The sequence below is a fragment of the Bombus terrestris genome, chromosome 1 (assembly GCF_910591885.1).
Source record: "Bombus terrestris chromosome 1, iyBomTerr1.2, whole genome shotgun sequence".
NCBI lineage: Eukaryota > Metazoa > Arthropoda > Insecta > Hymenoptera > Apidae > Bombus > Bombus terrestris.
The window spans coordinates 6,533,572-6,560,699 of NC_063269.1; the positions used below are offsets into that span (position 1 = coordinate 6,533,572).

Sequence of the window (27,128 nt, forward strand, 5' to 3'; positions counted from 1 at the left end):
GCTCGATTTAAAGCGTAATCGTTCATCAATCATGGTTAACGGGCAAATTGTTTTTATTGGACCGCCAGCATATCTGGATTTGTATTAATTATCGAGTTCTCCTCGCGGGCATCCGCGGCGCATCCAGTTTTCATCGGGCCCATCCGATCGGTTAATTAAGTTTTCGCTGTCCTAATTGGACAGACGGTCAATAGGATAGATCGCGGTGGCCTGGTACTGCACGCCGTAGGGGATTTTGTCTGTCAACGGAAGATGGAGTGAAACCCTGGCGAATAGAGACACCTGCTGAGTCCATGGATTATCCCTATGGACAACTTATCTCCAACTGCAATTCACCGCCTGAATTTGGAGACTTTCTATTTTCGCTATACACCGAATACAAGATACCAAACATCGTGGCCAGGAACGAGGGGAATTACTGGTTTCGACATTACGACTGTCGAGTTCGACGAAACAGGCGATTTTGAATTTTCGTTTAGCAATTAAGTCTGAATATTTATTTGACATAACAGATAATAAGGTTTCTTCTTTTTCTCGAAGAACGAGAAACATATACACAAGGTCGTGTCTATGTAGAGAATTTTTCATATAAATTTCTACGTCTTTATGTATAATAGATCCATCCATCAAAATTTAGCTAGGCTGAAAATCTTCAAATCTTCAAATTTTCAAATCTTCAAATTTGTTCCTGTCTTCCCCGAATCTGAAAATCAAAATCGATATTTCTATGAGAAATTGTGCGACCGCGAATATTCTGTTAATCTCTGTGTGTCCTTTGCCGCGAAATTGATTATGAGCGTATGGTTGTTTTTCGAAGCTGACCAGCCGACGAAAGAAAGAAATAATCGATGGCTCTGTGTCAATTATTTGGCCGATTGGCGTTAATCGAAAATTTCCCCGCTAATTTTCGTGGGCGAACACGAGCCAGCGGTGCAATTAATAAAATGCAAGGCTAATTATAAATGCAAGAATAATGGCGGTTCACGTGCGAGCGTTCACATTACAGACAGGAGAGCACTCACGGTTATTAGTTGATAGCGTCAGGACGCGTATAACTATCATGCACGGGCAATGCACTTAAAACTTGGCTGTTAATCAGAAACCAATTACGGGAGGCGGGTCGAAATGAGTTTAATCGCATTAAATATTAAAGCGTCGTCACCGTACCATGGGACTGGGTGTACCAGCAACCATAGGTGACCCTCTTCCTCCAACCAGTCATGGAGCAACCACACACCGCCACGTGCCCATGCGAAACGCTTTTCTCTCTTAATACCTCTGGGAATAACCGAAGAACCCTACGCCAATGTCCTTTATAGGGTGGTGCCTGGCGTGCCTGCAATACGCATGCACGGCCACTGTATTTCCTGATAATGCTCCTTTATACGGGACGCGTGTGCGTGTATAAGTACGATTCCTTCTTACTTTCCGTCTTACCGTGTATCATTTCTCTAATTTTCACTTTCCTTGAAATTTATTCGCGATTAAATTCATTTAACGACCGAACGTCTATTTCAGGAGAAGAAAATCTTTTTGACACGGAAAGCTTTAATCGCTGACATTTTCACGATAAAACGTATAAAGATACGCTATGATCAAATTCGCGCGTGAGATCAAAAAGAAAGAAAGAAAGAAAGAAAGAAAGGATCGGTAAATACGACGAATCTGCCATAAACAGCGGTTCTAAATTCATCTCGTGATTTCAAAGGGCGAGAGACCGATTAACCGCTTAGCTGTTGCCACCTCTTTGAAAAGCGCGTAGCTAAAATGTGACGAATATACTCGTCGAACGTAGAGATAGCACGCGTGACTGTCGTAATGAATCGACTGCTTTATTTTTTAATTTTCCTACCGACAGGGCTCATCGTGACACGAAACATTGCCATTTCTTCATGACGAGTATACTCGTCAAAAACAGCCAACTATTGAAAATCACCGAGTCGCTGTACGAACGTGAAAGAGTCCTCTGATAACACTTGCGTTCAGATTTTTGTTCCGCGTCTCGTGCATATTTCATATCGGCCTGTTTCGCAATGGATGGCAGCGCGCGGAAATCCAGCATGATATTTCAGCGGGCTATCGCGTCGCGTTAGGAATTTTAAACTCGTGCTTGACCCGCGCTACGGAAACGAATATCAGCTATAGAAAGCGGCGTGGTGTCGTAACAGTACGCGTATAAATACATAAAATCGGGGCAATCATCCTAAATGGGAGCGCGCCTTCTAGCGCGTGGTAGGTCGTCTTTTTCGTGCTGTCGTCTGTCGGCTGTCGTTTGTCGCCCGACAAGGGAGCCTTCGTGGTACCGAACACGAAAAAGCGCGAAACCACGCGGGGGAAAAAACCGTTTGACGAGCCCAATTCCATCCTGACGCTGTACTCGCTCGTTGCCTTTATTATTTTCACGTTGGATGGACGGTTTTTCTCGATCCTTCAGAGGTCGTGTTAACGGTTTACGTTTGGGACGGTCGAAGGATAAGTTGTTCGAAGTAGTTGATTTTTCGATTCTTACGACGAAATTTAATCGCAGCTATTGTTTGTGCAGCGAGGGGAAGGAAAAAGGAACACGAGCGTTCTCGATTTTTTAACACACCGTCTGTATTCGCTCGGTCTACGATGTCGACCGCAAACGATCGGAAATAAAGACAGCGACGAAAGTTGGCCACTTTTTATGGGCAGGAAACGAACACCGTTTAGGCACAGTGTTTTAGAAAATGCGTGCGACAGCTAATGACCATGAAAATTGATCGGGTCTGGGTAATCGCTTTTGTAGTAGGAAGAGACGATTCTGTCTCTCTCGCCTATGCTAAACGTTACGTACCTATGTGAACAGGTTGATAAAAAAAGGAACAAGTTAATATCCTACGTTATTAATCTTTAACGTTTTCTCCAATTAAACGACAGATTTGCGAACGAAGTGATAATACGATCTTCTTGTCGACAAGTCAGGACATCTTCGTCAACACGCTTCTGGCGATGAAAATGTACCGGAAGTACACCATTAGGAGCAAAACGATGTTTTTGGTGTGTTATAAAATTGTCGAATCGATTTCCATTCATTTTTCATAAAAGTGATCAATTTTCACGAAGCTCGTCTGATCGTTTTCATCCGGGATCAGGCGTCTCCCTGGACGACCGGAAAAAAAGCGTTCTCCAACTCGGTTTCCGCGACTTCGCTAAAGCGCAATCGCAATAAATTTACGCCGGTTGCGTAAATATCCCGTGCAGCGTACTCCTCATGATTTTATAAACGCGTTTCACCCGGGTCTCGCGTATATGTGCGTGCCCGTTATGATCTATGCACAGTGTCTACCCGAAAAAAGGAAAGAGAAAGAGAGAGAGAAAGAGTAAAAAAAAGATGAGGTTCCATGATGAGTGATAAAAATTTCAACCCCGCTAGAGAATTTCGAGCTGTTCCAATATGCGCGACAGTCTTCTGGCAGGTTAATCTCTCGTGCCTATATCGGGTTTAATGCTTTTATCCAGCATTTATCGAGCATTAAACACTGAAGATTTGCAATTTTTATTTTTCATCGTTGCATTTTGTACACATATTGTACTTGATTGCTGTGACCCGTATCGGCTTTTTCTTTTCTTAAAGTTTTCTATAGTAAACCTTCTGTATATTTGATTCTCGTGTTTAGGATATGCAAATTTGTAATTCGTATCTCTCGTTATTAATTTTTGTGCATTCATAAGGCGAGATCTTTTCGAATAAAATATTTGTCCCGTGTATTATATATCTCGTGTAAGATAAAATTGACGAAAAACGTTGATAGATTAAATGTAAACTGGAGCGTGCAATTTTGCGTGCAATCTATTTAAATGTTAGCCATGTGTTCGAACAGAGAATATCAGAATTATGTTTATCTGGACACTCTCGACGGCGATGAAGTAATTAATATCTTTGGATGATTCAGAGCTATCGACTGTCTTCTTTATTAATAACAAAGATTAACGTTTGCAAGATTTATCTTGCTTAGAATTTCATTTACATTTCAGTTTATTTATCATGTATAGTTTTGAATCATATCCTGTGCACGTTACGTTACATCATAGTATCATCCATTGAATGTACGTGTTTTTAAGACCTAACTGGTACTCGTTTACAAATTCAGTTTGTTGAAAGCCATTGCTTGAAAGCTTCAACGAAGCTTTGAGGTTTCCAATTAAATTTATTTATTTCCAATTTCTCTAGTATAGTATCCAGTCGGTCTCAGTTATGGTATTCTATACAGTTACACGATTGTCGATCAGACAACAATTAATTAACTTGAACGCCGATATTAAAGAATGCTTTATCGTTCGTCCAGAATTCATTGCTTTTGCTATTCTTTTTTCCAATAAATATACGTATGTATAAATAGAAGATTCTAAAGATGTAAACGAGTAACTGTAAATCGTTTGTCGTAAATACCACCGATCGCATTTTACAGATGAATAATTCTCGCAACTGCTCCCTTCTTTGCGGCCAGCGATACGTATAGGCGGAGCTGAGGGGATGGTTTTCCAGCGTGCGTGAAAACACAGGGGAGGAAATAATTGTTGAGCATCGTATCGCCTCGCCAGGCCGAAGCTAATATTGGATTAGTTTTTAATTCGAGCCGCCCCTCCAATTTCGTCTGTAAAATACACGCGAAATAACGCACGCGTACGATTGTATATGCGTATACGCGTCGGTACGTTGCTGCCATTGTACATATAACGGACTATTCTATATTTCTAGCTTCGTTTAAAATTTCTAATTTCGTTCGCAGAGAGCAGAATTGAACCTCTTTCGCTTTATCCTTCAAATAAATTCTTTTCTTTCAGATTGGACGGGTTGTTTCGCGCACCGCTATACATCGATCATCGTAGTTACAGCCATAGAGTTTCGTTTGACAGAGAAAGTACATTTAGATACATCTGTGAATGAAAGTAAATAAAATTAATTATAAAAGCTATATTTTACTATAAGCTATATTTACTTAATTAATTTACTTAAGCTATATTTACTTAAAGCTATATACATATATGTTAATAAGATTTATATGTATATATAAATGTATGTGTGAATAGAATTGAGAATATCCTTGTATAAAGTTTAGTTGGATACGATTTTGCTGTAATTGGTAACGAAATTTTCTGATGTTTTTTCAGATTAATGTCAATTTAGTTCTCGTGTAACTCTAATACCTATCGGATCTTTTGGTTTTTAAAAGAGACTTTGTGGAACCGCGTAATTGGATACCGCCGACTACGTTAAAAACTAGAAAAACCACAGGAATATCTTCGTGGACAAGATTACAGGGCGCTTGACGCACAATCATGAGAGTTTCGGAAGACAGAGTCAACGATGACCGACCGGAAACGATTCACTTTCAATTTCCTCTGTCAAGACGAAATACGTAAGGCAGTTACTACACGTCCCAGTATCGTTTAAAACGCATTTTTACTTTCCGATATACATATATCAATATCTCTATTAAATTTACAACTCCACTTCTCTCGTATTTTATATCGAAATAAATTTTGCTAGTAATTTATCGTTGGTTCAATGGTACCCATTAGTTTTTAGCTACTTTTTGTTTATTTATCTGCAGAAAACTGTTTATTAAGATGATGCGTACAACAATACGCAACAGTTTATCATTAAAAATCACAACAGATGTTTCTCATTTATTAGACAGTCTTTATTTCATCATATTCCTCAAGGAGACCAGCATTATCACGAGTATTCTCTAGGTATATCGGTGCAAGATAAAATAGTCGTATCTGTCGTTTAATGCGTGGAGCAGATTAAAAGAAAATAAGAAATATGGGGCAGAAAATAAAACGTACCGGCAATTATTTTTCCGTCATAAATAATTTTCTGACGATCCACCGAAAGACGTCCTTAACCCGGCGGACGAGTCGAAGGCTTCTTTTTTGGCGGGCATTTGTCCCCAAATAATTGGGCGGAACGGCGCGCCGCGTCTTCTCTGCAATTATAGGCAGTAAACGTGGCCACATCCGGCACTAGCAGCTCTCCTAGCTGAAGTGGGATAATTCGCTGCGGAAAGACAACGATTAGGGTGATCAAAGAGGACGAGAAACAGAGTGTTTCAACCGTTCGCGGAGAGACGCGATCGCGAGATAATGCGTCAACGAGAGTCGTAAATTCTCGTTACGATTAAACAATCGACGCCACGAACTGATTGATCCCCTATTTCTATTACGAGAATAGAAGTGGTTAGGTTTGAGTGTATACGAACAACTACACTGGATTGGTTGATAAAAGTTTAATAAAAATAACGAAACAACAAGTTCAGTCAACGATCAACAATTAAAAACGAAAAGGATAACAGTCAAGGTTTGGTTAGCGGTTTGCTTATAACGAGACCTATCGCACTTCGCAGCTTGAGATAGACGTTATGCGTTAGATTCGATTCAATATGTAACGTTCGACGCGTCACAAGGAACTGATCGACTTTAGATGATTTCTTTGTCTCATTTTTAAGACGACCCCCACTATGCTTAGGTCACGCCACCGTTCACGCCTATAATCACGTATGTCTGTTCTTGCGTGGAAAACGTAACGGACAAAATTCGACGTTTCGAGAGCTCGCTGCTTGGCGACAGCTATGCGCTCGTCGATACATTGTATATGATCCGGCAGTCAGATAAGACGATCTGACTGCGACATTGTAGGGCCGCGAGCGACGGTTAGAAAATACAGCCCGTGGTAAGCCTCGTGGCGTAACACAGAGAAAGAGAGAGATGGAGAGATGGAGAGGGAGAGAGGGAGAGAGAAAGAAGCAACTGTGTACGTCTTTGCTGGATATAGTTAAGGAAGGATAAAATGAAAATGCAGGAGAAATAAGAGAAAAATGATATCGAATTTCGAAGATATTTAATATAAGAAGGATGAAAATCTATTTAACGTTGTCGAATGAGCTTTATTACGACTCATTTGCAACGGATGAGCATTATGTGACAGCTTCGAGCGATATATAATTCCATTAACGATCGCAGATTAAAGCTGAAATATTTTTGTTGTCGAGCGTGATTCCTGATTCGATTTATATTTCACTGGCGCTCGATCGTAATTAAGTTTTCCGTGATCAATGGAGCTCACTCAGCTCTATGCAATTCTTCTCTGGCGTATATAAAAAACGATAGATGGAAAACACCATCATCCGTGAAAGGTAACAACGAAACGTAACTATTTTCTTCGACGAATTTAGGCAAACATTGACAGGATACGAAGCGGACAAACTGCACCTGTAATTTGAAGTGGAACGGTAAAACAGAAAAATAGAAAAACACGGAGATCGTATATGTTTTATAACCGAACAAAAATAGAGCCAACGTTGATCCAACGAATCGATCTGAGAAATACACAACCGCGATTCACGTGTAAGTGACAGTTCGAATTCTGCAGAAAATGAATTTCACGGAATCGTTTTCCAACGGACTTTCAACGAGCGTTTGCTACTCTGTCATTTAGTGGCCACTCTCTTTGTCCCTCTCATGGTCGATTTACAACGAAATTGCACCGTTTTACCGTGCAAAGGGGTGAGAGATGTTACAATGTGAGAGCAATCCGTGACGCCTGGTAACACGCGAAACTTCCGGTTCTTTCGTAACGTCGATCCTAGGGTTCCTCGATCACGAGAAACAAACATCGTGATCGTGCAGGACTTTGTCCCTCTCACGAAACGGGTTCCATACATACAAATGATTCGTCGTAGCAGAAAACTATTCGCTCGTTCACGTTGGGTCATATAAATTTATTCTGTGCGATACAATTGAAAAAATATATACAGTGTCTACCTTATAAAATGTATCCAGGAGTTGAAGAAATCATGAGTCGTGTGTCGCGGGCCGGACGAGATGCGTTCAAGCGGAGAAATCTGAAGAGATCCAAGTGCCAAATGGACAGAAACGATCATCTTTTTGCGAAAAAGAACGATTTATTCGGATCATTCGTGGTTGTTTCGCTGATTATTTCTCTTATCTTACATTAACATGGTGTTACCTACGAAAATGAAACGTACGTAATCGGTATCGGCGTTGAACGATTTAACGGAGAACGAAAAATTAGACGGTAATATCATCAACGATCGTACGTTAAGAGTCGGTTGTTTAACAAATAAATTACTAAGCCAAGGATTTTTTTAATATTCTATCATGTGTTCGCTTATTATGATTTCGTGAAGTTTCGTACAATCAACGTATACGCGTACCAGTTCAATCATTTTATGTATAATATATATATATGTATATGTATATGTATATGTATATGCATTACTTCTATTTGTCAATTATATACAACGTTACACGTACTTATATAACATCACATCGTTCTCTACGATCGATAATTCTACGGTTGCTCTTAACATAAATATTACGTACCTAATTAGACGGCTTACACGCTCTATTTCGACGACGAACCTTAGTGGTAGCGATGTATATATATATATATATAGATATAATATATATGATATATATGTATATATCATATATACATATATATATATATTTATTTATAACTTACAATATCTTTTCGCGATAGTACATTCTTAATTACTCTTTATGATTTTTTGTATTCCTAAGAAAATAATATTGTACAAGGTGTATGTGTTTGTATAGTTGCACAGTTGTAGGATAAAGCGGTCACACGAGAAAAATGTGATAAGTCCATTCTTTGTTGATTTTTTTTCCACGTTTATGCTGTTTGATGACTGAAAGGAGAGAATTTTAAGACGACGCGGTCGAAGAAGATGATGGTCAGCTAGTTTGACGGATACGTATCTTCCAGAAATTGGTAGAAATAGGTGGAAAAACAGGATTTATGAAAGGTAAAAAATCAACAACGTGGCTGTGTTATGGAAATAAATATTTTTGGAACTTCTCGATACCGTTCTCTGTATATCGTTCTCTATAAAAAAATAGAAAATGTGACCTATAGTTTTCCCATGTGATCTTTACATACACGTACATGGTAATTTGTGCATTAGATGTAAGAAAGAATTTTTTCGCTCTTCTAGTTTCACAATTTGTAGGATTGTCTCGGCTCGAGACAGAACGACACGTTCCTCGGTAATTCGAATCATTAAAAAATGGAATGTCGTTGAGAATTTTCCGTGTAGCTTGGAATGGAAGCAAGGCCGAGGATGAAACTTCGGTTGAAAGATAACGAGGGAAAAGAAATGCGAGGAACGTTCGTATCTATAGCGCGTAGCTAATTTTCCTAACACCTAATCGAAGTATAAATTCTAAACTCAATGTTATAAACAATACGCCTAAACTCATTCAGCTTTGTTCCCTTACTGCCGGATTAAAGTATTAAAAATTGATTTTCTTAATAAAGTTCTTTCCACGGTTGCTGTTTCTTCCTTTTCCCTTATTTCTATGGAATAAATCGTACATTCAATAATATATTCTCTTTTTGTTCCACATAAACGCTATTGAAGCTACTGAACTAATTTCTTTCGTACTTGACCAGATCGGTACAAGGAATAACGAAAATTTGTCAAAACAAAGACCGCGCAAAGTTTGTGATACAGAAATAAAAAAATTCATTGGATGGAAACGTGGAAAGAACGATATTAAGATTGTCATCAACGAAAAATCAAAAGGACAGTTCTCTTCGTAAAAGCATAAAATTCTCTCGTACACCTAATATCTAATATCTTCTCTCTGTATTTGTATGATGTGTAAGTGCATGTGTGCACGTCTAATGTTCGAAACAAAACGCTGTCGCCAAGTCGATCGCAGAAACGGATTAATATCGTACATACATCGTAATGTTTTTAATTACAAACTATCGCGCTAATATATACACAGATATGTCGTGCGGATCTTTCAATTAAGCTGCGTCATTCGAAAGATGCACCGAGGAGGAGGCTTCCGGTCAATGATATTGCATTGTATACATAAATCGTGTTTTGCGACGCCTTCGATTATTGCTGCGTTAAAGTATCGGTAAGACGAAATTCTTGGATAATATAGTTTTAACTCTTTTAATGACGAGATCGTTTTCTTCTCTCTTTAATATCCTACCTTTCAATTTCTTTTTCGCCTTTAATTTCAATCGAATGCGGTTACAAAAGTTGTTTGACATTGAGGAACAGGACATCGTACGGTGTACGAAATCTCTTCGCAAGCGGAACGACTCGGACGAGATGTATACTCTACGGAAAAGATGTTAAACGAAGGTAAAAGACTAAGCTGATATTCGTTAAACGGCCTCCTTCTATGATAGTTGCAATTTTCGAATTATGAAATTTTTAAAAATGCGTACGCACAGCGCAAAATGCGAATCGGTAGTTAGCAGGTGACGATGATCTAATTGTTGATATCCGATGACTGTACTATTTTTATGTTATAAAAGATAAAAACAAGATAAAAAATCTGGTCCTAAAAGGGATTAAAAAGAGTGGACGTGCTCCAGAAGATCGCCATCAGCCGTCGTCGAAAGGGTTAATTCCATCGCCTATCGAAGAATTTCGCAAACTTCGGAAGCTGTCCGGATCTCACTCTTCGCCTGTTCTCTTCTCCTTTCTATGTTTCTACTTTCTTTCGGTGTCCCTGCGTATCGTGTCTGTTTGACGAGGGTAAATTTCTGCGGAGCGAGCTCACAGGGGTGGCGATGGCGAAAAAACGAGAGCAATCCGTAATTATTTAAGTTTCTTTTTTAGCTCCCTATCAGTCCCCTCGGTTCGTTAATTAAGTACGTCGATAAAATTGGCCGTCGTGACGGTAAGACGTTGATACTACCTAGAAATAGCGCAATTAAGACGACTGCTGGCCTCTGATGCTCTTTTTCGTTCGATCTCTGTGACTTCTTTTCTCTGTCAATAATGCCACGTCAAATTAGCGCGCTGCGATTAGTTGTCGTTTTGGACAATTTTTTAAATTCACGTTACACGTGTGAGTGCGCGTTTATTTATACGACTAATAGATTCGTAATAGAGAAGAAATTGTCGCGTGTTAAACTCGAGATTGATGGAATTACAGTGACGATTCGCCTTGCCATTTTATCGTTCATATTTGATACAGGTCGATATAAATAAGGTGAAACATATTCCTGAGATTTCAGAGATTCGCTTGGAAATTGCTCGTTGCGTTTGTCGATTCTTTCTATGCATTCTCAAATTGGAGCACGTTGAACGTCACTGTGACGTTTCAAAAAATATCGCGAGCTTTGATATGAAAATAAATGAAAAATAATAATCTCTGTATGGTTTTCATAATTCGTCGACTGAAGGAACGTTGTGTATAAAAGGACGTTTAAACTTGCGGATGCAGAGATCGAACGAAAAAGGGCAAGTAATATCCAACGACATTCGCGATATATATTTCCACGTTATCAACTATAATTACATTTCAAGTTTCCATCTTTCCCTCACATCGAATACTATCATTTAACAACAAATCTTCCTTCGAAATTAAGTAAAAGCTACTCGCTCGATCATTCCCATCGAAAACGCACTAAATCAAATTTAACAGCAAATCTCACTACAAGTTTCAAACACGTCTAAAGAAAATTGGAAGGAGATGAAGATAAAAATACGAATTGAGTAAGCTATTCCAGACCTCTTTCTGTCAACGTTTTCGAGTGTGAACGACTGCTATTTTCGCAGTAAGGCCCGGTTGCAGATGCGCGACTTTTGTCGTTGCCATCTCGCTGTGATGTCTGTCTTGTTATTCTGTTATTCCTTGTGTATCATCCAACATAATTGGCAAAACATAACAGAGATGCGAAGATAGGGTGTGTGAACGCTGCATAGAGGCTGCTCGTTCCTTGTCTAAGAGGTCTATAAAGCATGCATATTTGTACAGTAAATATGTAAGTGTAACACCGATCAACGAGCGGTCTGATGCATGTCTGATTAGACAAGAACAGAAAAGGCCTGTACGTAGCGTTCTCTTTCTATTCTCACATCGCATTCGCTTGCACGGTTAACACATGACTCGCGTACTCCGTCTTCGTATCTCTGCGGGGGAAACGAGGACAGACACACGGTGCCATGAATAATTATAAACTGGAGCCTATTTTTAGATTTTTCATCGTATTGAAAGAAAATCGTTGATATAGTTTCATGTTACGATGCAAAGCGAAACTGAATGTACAAAACTTGTGTCTTCGCCTGTGAAAAGATATAAACTCATTGCTAATTTCATTACGTTCCCATTCAATGGATTTTTCTTTACTTTTGATTGCTACTAATTAACCCTTTAGGTACACCATCCGCTAATTTATCGCAAGTTTCGCCTCGAGTATTCGCCTACGCTGATTTTACTTCTCTTTCCAAGCTCGCTGACGTATTCTATCGGCGACTCCTGTTGATCGTGAAGTTTTCTTCCTAGAACTCCCCACAGGTTTTCGATCGGATTCCGATCGCGAATGCTGGCCATGGTAATTCGATTCTATTGCGAAATCTTGAAACCGCTCCCCTGTGCTTCAGCGTTGTCTTTTTGAAAAATCGTCTCCTCTTTCGAAGAGCGATAATTCGCCGCGTAACGTTTCCTGATATCCCAACAGCGTTCGATCCGCCCTTTACAAGAACAAGTTTCTCTTCGCGTATCCAGCCATGGTCAGTGGTTGTTCTTTGGAAATATCGAGGAAATAACGCGGGGAAGCACGTTGTTCGAATCTACGATCGTTCGAAGCACTGCACCACGGCAACGAGACTGCAACGACAAGAGTCGCACCGGTTCTAGAAAACGTACAACTATTCTATCGTAGAAATGTGACACGACTGATACGTAACAAGTTTCACTCGGCAAGAGTCTTTGAATCCGCGTCGATTATCCTGGTTCAACAAATCGGTTCGGCTAGAGGTTGTGGTGGGCCGTACGGCGAGGCCCACTGACCCACAGGATGGGTCAGAGCAGTGGGTGCTTGTTGTCTGTCTAAACTGGGAACGGTGGTTCCCGCTGGATGGTTCGGCACTGTTGCGGGATAAGCCACTTTTCCAAGCGCCTCGGCTTGAAGGGACAGCATCAACCGATTCGCCGCCTGCCTCTCGGCCTCCCTTTCTTCCGCCGTTTGCCTCCTAAAACAGATGGAAAGATTGAAAATGATCGAGCGTCCCTCGTGAAGAAAACGAAAGAAAATTGCGAACGTTCGTAAAGTTCGTACAAGTACTGCACTTGGTTCTTGGGTGGCGGTTTAGTATGGGATATCCTAGGATATTTGATACAAACTGACGCTTGTTTAACGTTATTCCTACTGCTGCAAGTATTTTATTGCGTGCTTGCAATTCCGCTATAAATTATTTTTCAGTACAACGTGGTATTTATAGACGAGATGATGCTGAAACACGTATTAAACAAATTATGGAATTGACGATAGAATTAATATCCAGTAATCGTCGAATTTTGTCGAAGTTTTTAACTCGCAACGTCTTACACTTTCAAGTTGCGAAGATTACGGTGGTATCGTATAGGTAAACATCTTCCAACTCGTAAATTTTCGAATATTAAATCTGCGAGCTGTCGAGTTCTTGAATTTCGAAATTCCGAAGCTTCGTGGCTTGAAAAGTTTCAAAAGATCGTCAATGTCCCGATCTTTGAAATCGTCGAATTTCTTCATACTCGCTTCGATATTCCCATCTTGTCAAGTCCTTCGAACTTTCGAATTCTCAAATGCGATAAAACGGAAGATCAGGCAAAGCTTTAAAATCAAAGTTACTGTCGTTACATAGGTACATAGTGTACCGAATTATGCTTGCGAGATCCAGCCAGTTAATTGATAGGGTGGCGGGGGTTGCTGGAGTGTTGTAGAAAACACGAAACGAGATCAGAGAAACGGCTGCGAGGGTAGCCGGGGCAGTGGAAAGAGACTGGCGGTCGTTGGAGCGGAAAACAGAAGACAAACGTAATAAAGTTAATTCGATTCGTCGGTGGTGCAGCTCAGGGGTGGTTCGTGAGTGTCTGTTTTCTAGCATTAAGTCTATTAGGATAGCAGAAAATGGTCGACTTGTTGGCAACGTCACTTACGTGGAAACTTTTATGGAAATCTTTTATTTTCTTCTTTGGAAAATTCTTGCGTAATTATCGACCAAACTTGGCTCGAACAGACTCGTCTAACAAACAACGAGGATCAGAAGAATCGCGATCGAATTGCCATAATCGGCCATTTACTCATCGTCGGTTCTCCAAGTCCGAAGTATACCTTTTACGAATTTAACCAGCCTATGGGCGATAAATTCTCCTAGCGTTGAAGAGACTAAAAGTTGAAAGATCTTCGTTCGGCAACGAGATCTGACCGAGAATGTCCCTGAGTCTGAAAGGCGCCAGACTGGATAACGCGGCCAATCAGAGTGCCGCGATGCCGCTTCCATACGAGCCACGAAACACCGTCGTTCCATTAGAGTTAATCTCCGGTCGTCGGTAATTAAACGGTTTCGTTGTACCTTTGTTTATCTCAGCGTGGAACGATCTCAGCTTCTTCTCTTTCCTCGTTCGTCTTTCCGTGGATAGAGAACGGAGGGCGTATAGAACTCCTCGGTAGCTCGTGTATCACGGAACGAGTCGGTTGAATCGGGACACAACTCGATCGGTTGTTGCACGATTAACGACTAGCACAGTCGACGATGTCGAGCAGAGATTCCAGATAACAGCACTTCTCAGCCGCAATCAACATCCGATCGAGTTCGTTTATTTTCGTCTCGTTAATACCCGCTCGATAATTGTAGGAAAGCCTTGCACTCGCGTTATCTTTCTGCGTTCTGCCAGCTTTCCAAACGATTTGCAATTTCACTCTTCTGAAAGTTATTAAATGCGTCTGATACGATATCGGGGAAAACGAAGGAAACAGGACTCGGTACAGTTTTGACCCGAGTGGGGAGAAAGTAAATCTCGTAGTTACATTTTAGACGACCTGATTCCGTGATATTACGTACGTACGTTAAAAGATAATATAAAAATGAGGTTGGAAAATGTTGCAGACGAAGTCTGGTGTAATTATGATCTTGAGCGAGCAAACGAATAAATTTTTAGGAGAATTTCTGCTGTATGTTGCGTAACACGTGTTGGAGAATTTAACGAACTCGTTAAATCATTTTCTCGTTCGACCTAATATCGTAAAAAACAAATTTTAACATCGGACCTGGTTTATTATACTTCTAGATGTTAATTCAACAATTAATTACGAAAGAATAGATATATAATGTTCGCAAGAGGACTGCTATACTTTGTACGGTAGTTGTAATTTCTCAAAACTGGTTTCTTTACGCAATCCGTGCACACTTCCAAAGACCAGTGGCAGTTAACTAACGAGTCTCCTCGTTAATTATACCGTGATTCGATCTATCAAAGATCGAAAAGTATCTCGTTAAGTTTGATCTTTTTGCTTTCATTCCCGGATTCGCTCAAGCCCACTTGCATCTCCAGTAATTTTCTTTCATCGCATATCAATTTCTCCTTTATATCAATTCTCTCCATACATTGGTTTCGTGGAAATTCAGGAGACACAAAAATTAGGAGAAGACGTCGAATTGTATACGATACAAATTTGTCGTCACAAACTCGTTTAATTTGAGCTTGAAAAACATTGCGACTAAAGCGAACAATCTTTCAGAAAATCGTCGTTTCCCAATTTTAAAAGAATGCAGACCGATTATCATTTTTGTCTTAGAATTAAGGGAAAATTTCAGCTAACGAAGGGTTAACGAATTCGATTACGTTTGGCTTGTTCCCGTTGGAAAATCTATCCGTGGCTACGCCGTTGTTCCAGTGACAGCCGCGCCTACACCCGTGCAAGTAATTAACGCGGTTAGCAATTAATAATTGAGGGCGCCGTGCCGATTACATTTTGCAGCCCCGACGCAGCCTCGCCCCATTCACTGCGGCCGGCATAACTGTATTCTCTCGCAACCTGGGACACATTACTCTTATCGTTATCCCCCTATCGTCAAGTATAACTTTTGGCCAACACTTGGCGAACAAGTATTCTAAACTTGATTTTATCGTTCGTCGCGAATATACCTCGATACGATTAACTTTATCCGTACGCGTCTTTTCCCTTTTGAGTTTCATCGGGAACGAGCAATTGCGAATCGTGTGATTAATTTCTCTGATTATTGTGAGTCTTGGAGGAACAAGTTTTCTCTACAGAATCACACGTTGAACGCCGAATCGGAGGAGAAATAAATTTGGAAAATTTGTGTATGCAGTGGATGGAGCATAAATTTATTGTCGATATTCTTGAGAACAAAGCCTCGTACGAACGAGCCTCAATGTAAATTCTCTACTTTATTTTTTTGTATAATATCGCCTGTTGCTGATTGTATCGTCAGTTACCATCGGAAATTGCGCAAATGCAAATAGCATTCCATTTAACGTGACATCTTTGTTTTAAACAATTTGAAATGTTTTTCACGTTCCTTTCGATATCGAGTAACGACGTACGTACTTAGAAACGCGTTACGAATTGCAAATATATTAATTCCGTAGTGCGTTGTTTCTCTTAAACGGTTTTCAAGAACGTTGATTTCGAGCAAATTTTGTCGTTGCTTTCTGACACGGTCGTAAATAATTCCGCGCTCATCGTTAAACTTCGCCACTCTGCCTCAGTCACTTTTACGACGTCCTACGCCATAGAAACCATAGAAATAATTTTATATACATGGGAGAAATAGAAAGACTCGAAGCGACGTTGACCAGTTGGCTGTTGCGACTCGTTTGAAAACTTTGAGAGACGTGTACGTAAAACGCGTCGCAAAAAGCGAGCGACGACGAGTATACTCGTCAAGCATGGAGTACGCGTGGCTGTTATGATACAGAATTAAGCTGTAACGAAACGACTGTTTTATTTTTTAATTTTACTACCGACAAGGCTGGTCGTGACGCAAAATATCGTCGTTTCTTCAGCACGAGTATACTCGTCGAAAACAGCTAACTGGTTAAAGACAGTTCTCGCGACAGAGGTGTTCTCGGTCGAATCGACGGAAAACGATTCGTGGAAGAGGCACGAGAGCAGAATAGAAACACGGGTGTTCTTTCGTTCCGCGAGGATTTCCATCCGGAAAAGGAAACGAGTCGTTTTCGCAATGGCGCCGGTGTTCGTGTTCGTGTTCGACCGGTTACAGCCGTGATCCAACACAGGGAACGATGAATGTTTAACAAGGTGAATCGCGGTGGGGCCGAGTGCGGCGGATCGAAACGATTCAAATCGCGGATTCGAGGGTTTGACACTTTAAAAGCCGTTGCAAGAAGCCGGAGGAAGAGTCTGCGACCGGACTGGTTCAATGTGAGACGACGAGGGGGTGCGATCCACCAGGAGGTGGGGAAGAGAGTTGGCAGTCAAAGCAGGGGCGGACGAGGCAGCACGATGGGGAGGATAGACTGCATTATGTACGGGACAGGGCTAAGCTGTTAGGTATCTGAATTATTGAGACGAAGTTATCTCATCTCTGCCTACAGTCATCTCGTTACTTTAAACGCAGCTGCTCGCTGGACCACGTCGCGGATGTGCCGATCCAAGGGTGGAGGAAGGAACGTGAATTTTTTCTCTTTTATGTCTCCTTTTTTTCCGTTCTTTCTTTTCTTCGCTACGTCGATTCGTAATTGGGACATTATGCGATTAAACATATTTTCGCCTCTTTAGACACGGCGACCTATTCGCACGTTGAATCGAGTGTTACAGATACAGGTTGTTTTTTAAATCAAAGGACAGACGCAGCTTGAATGTTACCAAACTTTGCAAAGTATCCTCTCAAGGAAAAGAGAGTTTGCGTGGACCAAATCCATCCGCAGGAACGTTCAACTCGAGTCGTTGCTATTTTCTGTGCGCATTAGTAAGCTTGCTCGCTTAATCTCTGAAACTCGTAAATTCGATTGAAAAATCGGTCACGTACAAGAATTGCCAATTGCGAATAGTCAACTTCGGATGGTCGAGTTAAAAGTAGTTTGGTCCGAGGAATTACGCAGTTTCAAGATATTACAGCGATTCCCTATAACGAAGAGCATTAATAGAATCGGTGTTAATAGCGTTTCCTTATTCGATAGGAAATTTCACTGTTGGAGGCACAGCATGTATATCTTGCTAATTAATTAAATTATCTTTGTTATTTATTTATCGATATTAATTAAACTTAGGAACGAACCTGTATGTCGAACGACGATTGCTGTAGTTTTTATTCAAACGGACATCCGAACCACGTCGCTGCTCGAAATGTCCCAATTTATTCAACGGCTGTTCCGCCATATAATTCCATGTTCAAGATTAATTATGATTCACTTGTCGTTCAGATGTAAATTTAATTTGGCGAGACATCTAGACGAATGTATCTGTCACTGCGTTACCATTTCTGAACACATTGAGACAGATAACATACATCGTCGCCGTATAAATTGAATTTCATGCTCGTTCCTCGAACGACCACGTCGACTATGTAATAAAAAGACTTGTAAAATTTCAACTCGTACCTTTTAACGCAACTTGTTGAGCGAATCGTCGAGCCAGGATAGAGATCGCACGATGAAACGGAAGAAATTATTAAGAGAGGCCTATCGTATTCGCAAAAGAAGAAAAAGACAAACAAATTCATTAAATTTCATTTCTACGATCGGAAAACGCGTTTCACGAGGAGGATAAGAAATGTTTAATAAACGTAAAAGACTTGACCAATAGATTGGCAAGCACCAGTTACAGGATGCAACCTAAAGGATAGAAAATAAAATAATAATCGTATCAAAATACACCTTTTTTTCAATTACTTTTCTTCGCGTATTTTTGTCAAAAAATGAGCAATCATAAGCGACCATAGAATCTTACATTTTTATCAACACCTTGTAAGCTATTGAATTTCCGGTTTCGTCGAAATCGATTTGAATTTTATCGAATCTTTGACGAAGAATCTCAAACTCTCTCCATTGAAACCGCATCCCGAGTGACGTTCCCTGCGTTCTCTCGAAAACCATCGATCATCGAGAGAAAAATGACCACGATTCCCCTGAATTCAAATTCGTCTATCGATCGGGATATTTGTTTCGGATTTTTCGTGTTTTCTATTTCTCCTGTTCTCTGTCCTTCTTGCCGTCGAATAGAAATAGGAAGACACGTTACAATTCACCGTTTCGCGATCGTCGATACTCGCGTTCTAGCGAGAAAGAAAATTACCATCGCCTGGTTTCCGAGTAAGAAGCGTAATTTTCATTTCTGCGCACTTTACGACAAATGCAATATCGCTGGTAAGGACAAGAAACTGAGATCCCGATGCACAACGGCATCGAACCGTTTTTGCAGCGAGTCCTGTTATCGATCTCTTATTAGATCGTTATGAACCTTCTGAAGGCGTTCTCTTCCGGTTTTTATCGGCCGCGTTTTACATTCCTCGTTTTTACTTATTTGCCCCTTTATTGCTCTATGGCTCCTGGAACAATGCGCGAGGTAACGGCACACAAAACTCCGTGGATTGTTGGCCGTAAAACGGCGAATAAAATTCTCGTAGGAAATTTAGATCATTCGGTTGTTACACTCGATATTTTTAAAGATAAAGAATTTTATCGAGCTTGATGAAAGTAAGTGGGGCGTCTTGGAGTTTCGCGGTTTAATAAATTATTCGCGTACATGAATATCGTTATCCTTCTACGGATTATTCTATAAATGTACTCATAAATATATATATATATATATAAATGTAATAATATACTGTCTATTTAATGTCTGTTGACTTATAACCGAGGTATACGCGATAATTTCTTATCCCTTTCCTCGTAAAACGAGACGTCAGAAACTCGCTATTTCATCCATCGCATATACAACGATCGTCATTGGATTAAAAAATTACCGATTCGACTATGTAACACCAGCGATCGTAAATAAATGCGCGAAATACCGAAGCTTGTACCGAAGCTTGTATTACGAAACCATACCTAAACACGATAAAAACGTTAGAAAAAACCATTTTAAGAACGTCCCATTTTAAAGATGTCCCATTTTAAGAATGGACAATGTCCGAACTAACTAGAAACTTTAAACGACCTAGTGCACACCTTGGAATAAGTGCCCTCCTTTATCAGCAGTCTCGTTCGATGACACACCGAGTAGAACTAAAAGGCACCGGTCCTCAATCCTTGCTGGTTCCTTCAAAACCTCCGCAGACAGAGACACTGTTGTTCGTCTAAACCCTCTAAACTACTTTCAAAGTATAGTCATCTTTCTATCCTAATACTTCCCGGAACGAGCCAAGGACACGGCAGCGGGATGCTTTTAGAAATCCCACTCGAAGAGAAGCGACTATTAAGGAAGGAAGAAGAGGAGAACGAGTCGCACCCCCGGAGAAATGCCTCTGGGCTCGTCTCGCCGCGTAGACGCCCCTGATATCGGGCGACCCGCGCCACGAACGGGCCTCGTTTTATCTAAATGACGTGTTTTCGTCCTCCGTTATCTTGAAGAGACTCCAATACACTCGACTTTCGATGCGTCCTCGCCGATACGCGGCCGCAGAACGTTGCTAACCCGCTATTAACATTCCGAGGTTTCCACCTCGCGTTTTCACTTTCGGTTCGTCTCCAACGCCGAGATTTGATAAATCGCAACACCACCATTCGACGTGTTAGAAACCGGAAGTCAGGTAGTTTCATCGGTATCCTGCTATTTATAGCAGGATGTTTGTCGGGACAGTTTTTGGAACTGCCACGATAGACTGCAAAATATTCCGTTGGACTTCTTTTTTTCTTTCGAGGGGCAAGGAGACTTCAGGTCGTCCAAGGATCTAGAACGAGCAACAATTTTTCTAAGGCGTAACAATTTTCGATCGACCTGTCGACGCGCGATGTACTCATCGATCTTGGCGGTACCTTTCTTAGAATTTGCTCTTAAGTTACCGTGTCGCTTACTCTCTGTGCATCTGAATCGCGAGCAATGGATTAGGTTCGCGTTGTTTTCTATCTTCCTAAGAAGGTAGGAGCCTCTGCTAAGCGGCGAAATTGTCTGCCGAATGTTCGTCAGGAGAATTTTCAGAACCGTTCATTTCCATGAAAAATGGATCTGATTTTCGTCTTTACAAAATAAAGGGAAAGAAAGGAAAAAAGGAGAAACGTTTAGCAGTCCGGACACGATACCTAATTCTTTTACTTTTCTTTCTTTTTCTGTCTTTAATGGTTTGCATCTGCAATTCGTCATTGACCTGTCTCTTTCGTCTCGGTCGATGGCTCGTTTTAAAGTTCGTTTTGTACTCGGTTAAGTATAACAGAGGTACAAATACCTACGCTATGAATGTCGAGAACTCACCTCCACTTTGTCCGCCTGTTCTGAAACCAGGTTTTCACTTGCGCATCCGTCATTTTCAAAGTTTTAGCCAAGGCTGCCCGTTCGGCCGACGCCAGATACTTCTGTTTGTGAAAACGTTTCTCCAGTTCGGCGATCTGCAACCTGGTGAAGCTTGTCCTCGGCTTCTTTCTCTTCGGCGGCGTCCTATTTTGGTAAGGATGGCCGATCCTCCTTGGAAACGCTCCAGCTACTGTCGAAAACAGAAATAAGAAAGAGAAATGAAAACCAACGATAGGTAATCAGATTTCCGCATAATTAGCGTCTGGATAATCGATATTCGAATAATTGACGTTTCCTCGCGATTCGATGCTTAACATAATTTCGTATTTTAGCTGACGGTGTGACACTTTAGAAATTACTCGCAACGTTTAGCTAATAATCGCTTCGTAATTCTGTTTCAATTACGAACCACTGACATTAGTAGAGTAAAAAAGAAACGTTAATGACGTATAATTTATAACGACCCTGTTACGGTTGTAAACGATAACCAAGCAAGAGAGCAAAATGTTATCGTAAAGCGTTAATAAATCTGCTTTGATGCGATTTCGTATCATAGACCAGGGACATTCCAAAAATACAACGAATTATGATCGTTCACTTTATACAAATATAGGGAATAAGATAAAACACGTTGGAAAATAGCCTCGTAAAGCGAATCAATTTTTCCATATCGCAATATAGCTACAGTTTCGCTCAATTTCAAGTCATGCTATCGTTCAGAGAATGTTCCTTGTTCATTAGTTCAATAGGTCATTAGACGAGTACAGCTCTTATCGGTTTGACAATTTTTTTAAAACAATTATATTTTTACAATTATAATTTCTAAGTAAGATACAAACGTAAATAGATTGAAAAATTTACACTAAGTTACTTTCCACGGGATCTAATCTTTTTTTTAACTGCAGTCTTAGTCATTTTACATTTATAAAACATTTAACACAAGTTTGGAAACATTGTCTGAAAGCAACAACGTTTCGTCGTACTTTCTTTGAAGCGCCAAATGCAAAAACACGATACTCCGATTACTTTGTAACGATATATCTCCACAAACCTATCTAAATTACCAATGAAATAAACAACTTACGGTTAACAAATTTCTATGGCAATTGGCAATAATTTATTGCGTATCGGTTAAGATGGTTTCAACATTATCCGACAAGATTTCACTTCGTAATAAATTATAGCGAGACCTTTTATCCGTGGCACGACGTTTTCTCACCGAGGAGTAGGCCTCCGAACGAACACACGATTCGCGAAAAGCGTCGATCTCGAAAAATGTTAAACGCCAACGCAATTGCACGGTGTAAACGGCTTGAAAGCGTATGGTCCAGGGATCGTTCCGACCAAGCAAAACAAGCGTTGAAATTCCAGGATAAAGTGGCGACGTCGAGTTACGTGGCTCCGCGCGAATTACTTACGATAGCGCGCGCGCGCGCGCGCTCGCGTGAACGCCGGGCGCAAAAGCAATGGCTCGCTCGCTTTGGGTAACGATTATAAAATCGTAAAAAGCGAGGCTTACGAGTTACACGGAACGATTTGCCGGCCGGTGCAAATTGTAACGCGATCTTTGTAGTCGGCCGTGGCAGCAGGTGCATTGCAATTCAGTGGAAGGGTATTAATAAAATTACCGTTAGACCGATAGCATCGCGCCACTTCCATTACTGGACCCGCGCAAACATACCGTCGAGCGCACGAAGGTGAAATCAAAATGAAGCTTTATCGTCCACTTATGCGAAACTAGCCGCGTAAATCGCCGCTGAAACTCGCACACGAGATTCCCGCTTATCGAAACGCCGTTCATCCTGGTTAATTATTGTACGCGTCGGAAGGTTGGATCGGAAGCAACTTGTAGAAATATCGCTTTCTTGCACAAGTACACGCTGATTATAAGGTCTTGGTATATTTTTAAGAAATTCTATTCCAATGTACAACGATCGTTCCTTTCGATCGATAGCATGTGCATATTAAGCGGATGCACAGGTTCTGTCGGTTTTTCACCTTCGCTGTCAATAGCGTCGACTTTTTTCAATAAATTATCATGCACTTTGGTAGAAACTTCGTGTAATAGCTATAGGAGTTGAGAACGTATCGATGGATTAAATAGAAGCAAAGTACAGTAGGCAATATAACTAAGTACGAGGGTAATTTGTACCTGTAGCTTGAATTACGAGTAAGTCTCAAAAATAAGATATTCGAAAGACGATTGAAAATTTAGGAGAAACATTAACGAATCTTTTAATAATCCACGATAGCGCAGAAATAAAGCTTGACGGAGGAAGAGACTGAGATCGGAGACGAGTCGATAAATCGAGTATGCACGTATACGAAATTAATCAAATTATCATCGTTCATCGGCTTGTCAGATACAAACTAGCTCGATTGAGTTGAATCGAATAATATAATTCACGTCGAGTGAACGTTAGACCAGGTTTGCCGCGCAGCTGAATCACTCGAACGTGGCAAAGACGCTTTCATACGCTTTCGTACGTAATGTCTTTCGCACGGTTGATTTCCATATTGACGATTTACGACATTAATAATCCGCTACGTGTAAGATGGTTTCGTAAAATATCGTTACACAAAGAAATATCCTGTTTTATTAACGTAATATACGTTTGGCAACAGATATGCTCGAAAGCAGAGATTACTACGGACGGTAATAGCGTGATAAATAAATGACAAGTAAATAACAATAATTGGATAAGAACGCGAAGCGAAAATAACAACTATGAGGCGAAATTCGAATATATCAAGATCCATTTAGATTTACGTCCTACGTGTACAGTTAATACGTCACGTGCGCCTTTTTCTTCCTTTCTCTTCTTTTCTTTCCTTCTTTATTTCCCTTTCTTTTTTCGTTTTGTTTTTATTATTCGGGCAATTTAGCTTCATTAGCGAAATTCGAATACACGCACTGGAACATTGTATCGTTTGCCGTACTTGGTTCGCTTTGAAGCGTGACTATCGACATCATTAAGCATTTATCTATCGTAGTAATAGCGCATGAATAACAGAGAGCGTATTTAATGCGATATGCATACCCGTAGATTTAATACGTCGAAACATGATACGCGGTATGTACATAGTAATGAGAATGAAGAATGTGATAAATACATTACAAGATTCCAAGCGGAAAAGTCGCTGGTCGTTTTCTTCCGATAGTTTTTTCCAGTTATAAATTAGAGATACTTTTCTTTGCGCGTCGATCGCAATTATCTCTTTCTCTTTATTCTACGAGCATGGCAATTTATAGATTGAAAACGCTGTTCGGTTCTTATCACGTGTCAAGGAAGCGAAGCATGTGACGAGATGTAATTTATCGATCGATTCGTACGCGTTACATGCGATAACGAGGAGAAGATGCCGAAGATTTTCTTCTAATGTTCACGGTTCGTAGACTAGCGTGCAAGATATGGGATATTGAACGAAATGAACCGCGGATACCAGAGGGAAAGGGCCGAACAAGCACGATAAAAGTGCCACTAAACCGAATTAGACTTGTGACACGTTTATCGAAAGAGCTTTCTAGGAAAACCATTTCGACAAAGTCTTACCCCTGTTATTAGGGTAGTTATCCACCTGAACATGGTTTACAGTTTACGCTTCATTTCTTTTGTTCTGCTCTACAAAGGATTATAAAAGAAATCCGAGATACTGCGATCATAGTGTTACATAGCAGGCAGATTCTTCAGATTCTTTTTTTTTTGAAAATTGACAGTTTGATCAAAAATTTTGGAAAAATTCCCAGGCATGTAATGCTTATGGTTGTATTATTTCGGTGCTTTTTTATAATTTTATATAAGGTAGAACAAAAGAAATCAAGCGCAGACTGTAAATCGTGTTTAGGTCAACGACTATCGTAATGATAAAGGTAGAGGGTTAAAACTTCGTCGAAATGATTTTCCTAGCAAGCTCTTTCCATGGAAGTATCAGCAAGTTTAATTTAAGAATGTACAAAGTATATAAAATATCCAAAGTGAAGTACTCTAATATTCAAAAGGTGAGATGAATTTCCATTTAATTTCCATTCCTCCAGACGCGTTTGTAAAAGTATAAACTTGCATAAACATAATGTACAAAACTAACAATTATTATTGAATATTCTACAATTGAGTAATTTGATTCTGATTATTGTTAAACACACCATGGCAGTGGAAGATGAAATCCTTGATTAGGAAATTCGTGTTTCTTATGCGAATAGATCAGCGTGATATTTATAAAATACGATCTCTCGTCAAAACAGAGATGCCCAATGTCTTTCGCTTGTTTGTCCATTCGATCGTTGATGTTTCGTCCAACTATCTTTTATTCGTCGGAAAATGAAATCACGCTGAAACATAATAAAACGTCGGTTCCGTGGAACTGCTGATCCGACCACTGGAATCGCCCTAAGGCTCGCAGTAAATCAAATTATAGCGTTCACCGCGCCAATAATTTTTCATGCCAATCTTCATTCTCCTATGCAAAGTAAGCAAAAATGATTTCCAATTATCCCGCATAATCACTGTTCCCGTAATTGCAGCCGCCGTGTAGCGAAAATCACACGACAAAATCGCGTCAAATCTCTCGCTTTTATCGAGCATTCGTGAGGGAGCGAAGGCTGGCCCGGTATATTCGCGGTGTGATTAAAACGAGCAATTTCATCGGTTCGATGAAAGGATCGCGTGCATCTAAACAACGTTTATCTGCGCGGAATCGTCGCGTTTTAATACGACGTTCCAAACGATCTCTGCAATTGCATTCGTCGTAAAAGGTGTCACACGAAATACCGTATACGGGCAATTATTAAAAGAGCTGATAAACTCGCAGATACAGAAGAGATAGGGACGCGTAAGCTTTCCGTAAAATCGCTCGGAATAGCCTGTATATAGGGTGATTGAAAGGTGGTAGCGAATCGCGCAGACAGCGGTAGAAAATAATCCGAGCAACTTATTCGTTGTCTGATAAACGTACGCGTTCCACGTTTCGCTTTCTTTCGTTTCTTTAGCCGTAGCTTATGAAAATACGAATTTGCATAAACATCCGCGGTATACGAAGTAAGGTTGACACGTTCAAATTGATTAACTCGATCCAGCTTACTATCCTTCAGAACTGTTAAATATGTATGTATGTATATTGGAATAAATATGATGTAATTGAAGATTAAACGTATCGGCTTTCTCGTCTTATACATGTGTCGTGGCTATTACGTTATTTTTGTATACGATACTGTGCCACTGTTTGCTTGATTGACGTGTAATTCGGAAACACCGTGTATAGCGTGGCAGAGGGAGAACGTCGCAGCGTGGCCCAGATGTTGCTAAAATATGGAAAAGATTGCGCATTTTTACGGAATATCGCGAAAGCCACTCTTGACAACGAGTTTCTGTCACAGATACGTAATAAAGATAGCGGCCGATTAAAGCACCGATATCCTCGATTAAATCGTTACACTACGGCGTAATAAAAGAGAATTAATAATCGAAAGTGGTAAAATGTGGCCTGCTCTTTCGACGAAATTTATTCTTTGTTTCTTTTTTATGGATGAACGGACGTAAAACGTAGCCGAATAAATAAGATAATTCGAGGAGCGTGTAAATAAAGTAATTGAAAGCGAGTACGATGAAAGAATTTTCTATAATTTAAAACGTTCATTTTTATAGCGACTAACGTTCCGTTATCACGATGAATAAACCTCGATATAAACACGGATATATCAAACGCGAAATAAAATTTAATGAAAAGTGAAAATATAATTTCTCTCGTGTTGGTATTTTTGCGCTCCAGATGACAGAACAAAAATTACGACTCTGTAAAAAGAGAAAATTATTAGTAACATCATCCAGCCAAAAACGTAAAAAAGATACGCAATCTTCAAGTTGTAACGAGTTCGTAGGAGGTT

The 27,128-nt window shown here is 40.2% G+C and overlaps 1 protein-coding gene and 1 long non-coding RNA gene across 3 annotated transcripts in view; both read right to left on the minus strand.

The window, feature by feature from the left end:
* Nucleotides 1-3,909: 3,909 nt before the first annotated feature.
* On the minus strand, nt 3,910-6,341 carry LOC125384687. The gene is made up of 2 exons (XR_007223365.1): nt 5,818-6,341; nt 3,910-4,902 (listed from the first exon to the last, which is right to left on the minus strand). It is a non-coding gene; the product is annotated as an uncharacterized LOC125384687 (long non-coding RNA).
* A 510-nt stretch (nt 6,342-6,851) lies between these two features.
* Nucleotides 6,852-27,128, minus strand: part of LOC100648311 (T-cell leukemia homeobox protein 3) — an 84,739-nt gene continuing 64,462 nt past the window's right edge. The window contains exons 2-3 of one of the 2 annotated variants that reach the window (XM_048409320.1): nt 21,209-21,437; nt 6,852-13,022 (exon numbers count right to left, since the gene is read on the minus strand). In XM_048409320.1, coding sequence (XP_048265277.1) covers nt 12,785-13,022; nt 21,209-21,437 — 467 coding nt within the window. In that variant the 3' untranslated portion in view covers nt 6,852-12,784. Of the gene's footprint in view, nt 13,023-21,208; nt 21,438-22,331; nt 22,735-27,128 lie in introns of those variants that run through there. The other variant, XR_007225438.1, reaches the window with a different exon arrangement.